Source organism: Gallinula chloropus (genome assembly GCF_964237585.1).
Source record: "Gallinula chloropus genome assembly, chromosome: 10".
Lineage (NCBI taxonomy): Eukaryota > Metazoa > Chordata > Aves > Gruiformes > Rallidae > Gallinula > Gallinula chloropus.
The window spans coordinates 10,728,833-10,733,955 of NC_140095.1; the positions used below are offsets into that span (position 1 = coordinate 10,728,833).

A 5,123-nucleotide genomic window follows, 5' to 3' on the forward strand; every position below is an offset into this window, starting at 1 on the left:
ACCCTTTCCCGTTGCCCCGCAGAAGTACGAGGTGGGGCAGGACGAGCGGCGCGACCGGGCGCAGGTCGCCCGCGCTCCCAGAGCTGGCCCCGGGCCGAGCCGCCGCCCCGACCCCAGACAAGATGGCGGCACGCCACCCCGGAGGTGCTGAGTGGGCGCGGCCGCCGGCGGCGCACCGGAAGCGGAATCAGCGGATCGGGGCTCCGGCGGAAGTGGCCGTTGTCTGGGGAGACGCAGCGCTGCGGAGGCGGCTGGGGCAGGGGCCGGGGATGTGGCGGCTGCTGCTGGCGCTGGCCTGGCTCGGGAGGGCTCTTCCCGCAGGTGAGGCCGGCGGGCTTCGGCGCTGGCAGCTGGGATTGGGTCCTCGGGACTCGGCGGCGTGTGCGGGGCCTCCCTGGGGCGAGCGGGCGGTGCGCGGGGAGGCCGGGGCCCGGCCGCGGCGCGGAGCTGACACTTCCCTCCCGGTGCAGGGGCGGTGACGGAGCCGAGCGCCGGCGGGCAGCCCCACACCCCTGCGGGCGGCTCAGCGCAGGGCGCCGGCGAGCCGGTGCGGTACCGGACCGCGGAGATGGCGGACGCGATGCTGGGCAGCGGGCTCCCCGCGCAGCAGGCCGTGGTGCTCTCGGTGGTGCCGGGGGAGGCGAGGGAAGGCCGAGCGTCCGCCGTAGACAAGGGAGTTTGCGATGCGGCGGCCGGAGGCGATGCCTGCAGCCCGGCGGCGGGCAGCCAGGCCCGGGAGCAGGCCGCGCTGGAGACCGTGCTGCCCGCGCCCACCGAGGAACCGAATAGCACCGACAGCACCAAGGCCCCCAAAGTGAACTGTGAGGAGAGAAACATCACCGGCATGGACCGCTTCACGCTGGAGATCCTGAACGTGTCTCAGGTAAGCACATAGCCCTGTTCACCACTTGGTGTTACTTTGAACACATGAGGATGGCAGAAGATGCCCTGTCTGCGGTGTGTTTGTGCTTCTTTCAGCGCCTGGCTTTGTGACTTCCCTTGTATAACACCCCCTCTGCTCTCAAAAAGAGGAAATCTCCGAGCAGGGCCTTTTTGTGTCATTCTGAGCAGAAAGAAATGGAGGCACAGCTCAGTCCTTGTGCCTGTGTCCATCTGTGTGCCTGCAGCAAGCTCTCAGCTTTTGTGCCCCACAGATTAGCACCTCTCTGAACTCGTTAATGGTGCCTGCTGCCAGTCCCAGGGCCAACTACTAGCTTGTTTCTTATACTGGTTATTTTTGGGGATATTCTTAAGTCATAAAGTTTTAAAACAACCTTAAAAAAAGGTAAATACTCCTCTCTCTGTTTTAAAAAGGTCAAATGTGCAGCCACATGATAAATATTGTCAGGTATCTGATCGATTGCTGAGTGCCGCATTCCTGTGTAGAACTGAGCTCTGTTCATTGTGTAATTGTCTGTGTTTGCTTTTCTTCTGCTTTCTCAAAGGACCTGATGGAGTTCCTAAACCCAAACAGCAGTGACTGCACGTTGGTCTTGTTCTACACACCCTGGTGCCGCTTTTCAGCCAGTCTGGCACCTCATTTCAATTCTTTACCTCGAGCGTTTCCGACTCTTCGCTTCCTGGCACTGGATGCATCTCAGCACAGCAGGTAACTCACCCTTCTGTGCTCTACCAGCACTTCATTTCCATTAACAAGTTGTGTGGTGTAGAAACAGGAGCGATTCATTTTAATTTATTTTATTTTTTTAATACAATGACAGTTTAATTTAGCAAAACTGACTCTTCCTGTATTGGGACTGTCTCTGTTTCTTCCTCGAGTGGATTTCTTTTCCTTCACGCTTTGTATTTGCTTTATGTCTTCCAGTTTATCAACTAGATTTGGAACTGTGGCCGTGCCCAATATCCTCCTTTTCCAAGGTGCTAAACCTATGGCTAGATTTAATCATACAGACAGAACGCTGGGAACACTGAAAGACTTCATTTTTAACCAAACAGGTATGTAAATCAGCCCTGATGTGTCAGTAGCAAGAACAGGTGGGTTTTAGCTCCGAACTGGGCTTTCCTCTCTCTGTTTGTTCATTAAAGCTAATTTGATGAAGATCCTGAGAGGATCCACAGAGGTTTATATCACCAGTTGCTCTAGTGAGGAGGATTTCAGGGCGTGCTAAAAGCAGAGGCTCAACTTACTGGGCTGCTGTCACAGAGTAGGGGGAAACAGTGGGGTTCAGTGAGAGAGGGTACCAGAAGGATTGAGCATGACTTTTTGCCCAAATATTTGATTTGGGATTAAAGGCAGATGAACCCTGGGATCATTGCCTGAACCATGTCTAGCTGACAGCAGCTCAGGGATAAGATGCTTTCAGTTCTTGTGCTGGATGAGACTAAAGGATTCCAGTTCCTGTGATCTGGCTGTCCACGTTGTGAGCTCTGGGGTCCTTCTGTGCTTCTGTAAAGGAAAACAAAACAAACAAAAAAACATGTGTAGGCCTATGAGAGCCTTCAGTAGAGGCCAGAAATTGTTATATTTGGTAATATGGCAGAAATACTAAAAAAAAAACCCAACCCTGCAAACAAAAAATCCCCACAAACTTACACAAGGCTGTACTGTGGAATGTGCCTTCTATTTTGAAAATACACACAAAATCAATACATTTTTATGTAAGGAAACTGTGCTAAATCTACCTTAACATACAGGGAGCATCTCACCAAAATGTTATGTCTAGCCATACCCGTGCCTTCATCTGAGAACAGGAACAAAGCTCCAAATAAAACCAACTTCTCTGTATCAAATGATCATTACTGGCATTGATTGAGGGCTTTCTTTTTTAGGAATTGAAGGTAAAAGCAATGTGGCTGTGACTAAGGAAGACTGGGAAGGCCCCTTGCCCAGCGTTCTGACGAAAGGCATCGACTGGCTGCTTCTCTTCTCCGTGCTGTTCCTGGCTAGCTTTGTCATGTACGCCACCCTTCGAACGGAGAGCATCCGGTGGCTCATCCCAGGACAGGAGCACGAACATCAGGAATGACCTGAGGTGCTGAAACAGGGACAGAATTTCCCACTTACTGGCAAAGTGGGAGTGTGTACGGACTAGAAGTACATACGGACAAAGTGTTGCATTTGGTTCTAATTTATAATCTTGACTGACAGTCAGCTTTATTTATCTACTGAATCTGTAAAAAGCAAATTTGTGGCGATTAATGTGGTAAGTAAACAAATACAGAAACCCCATGAACTAAAGTACTTAAGTGGCTCAAATTGGCTTATTTTTCATGGACTACTGTGAAGGGGTGATACGGTTCTGTGCCCCTCTGGAGAGGTCCCCAAGGGTTGTGGCTGGAGTAGGATTTTTACTGCACGTAGACCTGTGTGTGTGTTGCTGCCTGGCACAGGAACAATGTTGTTTCCACTCAGGTGGGATCTGGGGATCTTCTACAGATCCTGCAGATGTATGAATGAGAGCTGCCATACAGATGATGGGGTGAGTGCTACGGAAACAGGATGTGTTAGCCCACTTGCATCATGTTCCTTTGAAATGATGAGGGTGTTTCCAAGGGCTACCCTGGTGAATGGACGTGTTACTCAGTTTAATTGTCAGTAAAATGAAGGAAAAAAATGTTTTTAAAAATAGTGTGCTTCAAAAGAACTGTGTCAGGAAGATGTTTGTGCTAACAGCCTGTGCACCAGCAATAGTAACAGCAGGTGACAGGGTGACTCCTTCCCAGCCTTGGCGCTGGTGTTAGATGCTGGTTTCCTTGTTCGCTGTGTTCGAGGAATTGAGACTTAGTGACAGTTCTTGGTGAGATTCAAAACAACTCCCAGAGCTCACCTCGTTATTTTCCTGTGTGCACACTATGTACACACCACATTCCTATAGAATTTAATCACATTCATCATCCTTATTCTTTTTTTTTAAAATAAACCAGGTTTTTAATGTAACCTTTTAAGTTACTTTCTTATAGGACTCAAAGCCTGTAGCTTCTGAAGTACAACCCACCTCCCTAAATTAGAGAGACCAGTCTTGAGGTGTATTTAAATCTCTACTAACGTGTGCTGGCTGCACAGCCTGCAGCTGAGGCTGCATAAAGAACTGATAGGAAGTGATAGTTAGGGGTTAGGTGCAAATCATATGGAAGACTGAGTAAGGTATGGACTGTTTTGTTGTGTGTTTATTAGGATTATTTGACTGCACAGCATTTATATGTGGTGGAGGCTTGCTCTGGTACCCTCATAAGAAGTTTAGAGTGCAAATGAAACCAAGAAGAAACAAAGCCATTAAGAGCTCCTATCCCTGCAACATCGCTCAGGTATTTTTCTGGTGGCCATGTCTTTCCAGGTTGGAGAGCTGAGGTCCTGTATTTCTGTGTGTTAAAAGGAAAATGCACAGATAAAACTTTGGTATTACTGATGATAAAACTATGAAGTTTTTTTATTAATAAAGAGTCACAATGTTTTGAAGGAGGAAGCAGAGCGTTCTTGCCTCTACCGCCCAGCTGGTTTGCAGGCTGAGGGCTGCATTCTCCCCAGCAGAATCATAGAACCATCCAGGTTGGAAAAGACTCTCAAGATCATCAAGTCCAACAGACAGCCCTACACCACCCTAACCACTAAACCATCTCCTGAAGCGCCTTGTCTACCTGTTTTTTAAACACCCCTAGGGAGGGCGACTCCACCACGTCCCTGGACAGCCTGTCCCGATGCTTCACCACTCTTTTGATGAAGAATTTTTTCTTAATATCAAAGTGAAGTAACAGTTCCTTTTGTTAGAACAGCTGTCACTTGTCCCTGAAGGACGGCAGTCCCTCTGGAGTTGACAAGGTAGGAGAACAAACAATTTCTTCCTCCGAAGAACCGGCGCTGGCTTCGGGAACCGGGGCCGAGCCGCCCCTCACCCGCGGCGCACGGAAGCCCCGCAAGAAGGCCCCGGGCCTTCAGCCGGCGGCGGCGCGCCGCAGGCGGCGGGCGGGTGTCGCTCCCGGCCGCCGGCCGCTCAGGGTCGCTCCCTCCGGCGCGCCGGTGCAGCAGGCGGCTGCTGCGGAGGGGAACGCTCGGCTCTCGGGTCTGCTCTCCTCGCCCGCTTTCCCGTCGCAGCCGCGGACCCCGCCGGGAGAAGAACCGGGCGGCTCCTCCCGCTGCCCGAGCGCCGGGAGGCGGGGCCGGGGCA

General features: G+C 51.3%; 1 protein-coding gene across 1 annotated transcript; it reads left to right on the forward strand.

Annotated features, from left to right (window-relative positions):
• Positions 1-242: 242 nt before the first annotated feature.
• TXNDC15 (thioredoxin domain containing 15) lies at positions 243-4,417 on the forward strand. The gene is made up of 6 exons (XM_084268823.1): positions 243-321; positions 471-883; positions 1,446-1,609; positions 1,826-1,956; positions 2,791-2,993; positions 4,136-4,417. The coding sequence occupies exons 1-5, from the start codon at positions 270-272 to the stop codon at positions 2,985-2,987; spliced, it is 957 nt and encodes a 318-aa protein (XP_084124949.1). The 5' UTR covers positions 243-269; the 3' UTR covers positions 2,988-2,993; positions 4,136-4,417.
• The last annotated feature ends 706 nt before the right edge of the window (positions 4,418-5,123 follow it).

What these genes read in the sequence shown, in the direction of transcription:
- TXNDC15 (XM_084268823.1), top strand. Translation starts at nt 270, where the DNA reads ATGTGGCGGCTGCTGCTGGCGCTGGCCTGGCTCGGGAGGGCTCTTCCC. An exon ending in CGGGAGGGCTCTTCCCGCAG is followed by an intron (nt 322 to 470) that starts GTGAGGCCGGCG and finishes CTCCCGGTGCAG; the next exon opens with GGGCGGTGACGGAGCCGAGC. An exon ending in CTTCATTTTTAACCAAACAG is followed by an intron (nt 1,957 to 2,790) that starts GTATGTAAATCA and finishes TTTCTTTTTTAG; the next exon opens with GAATTGAAGGTAAAAGCAAT.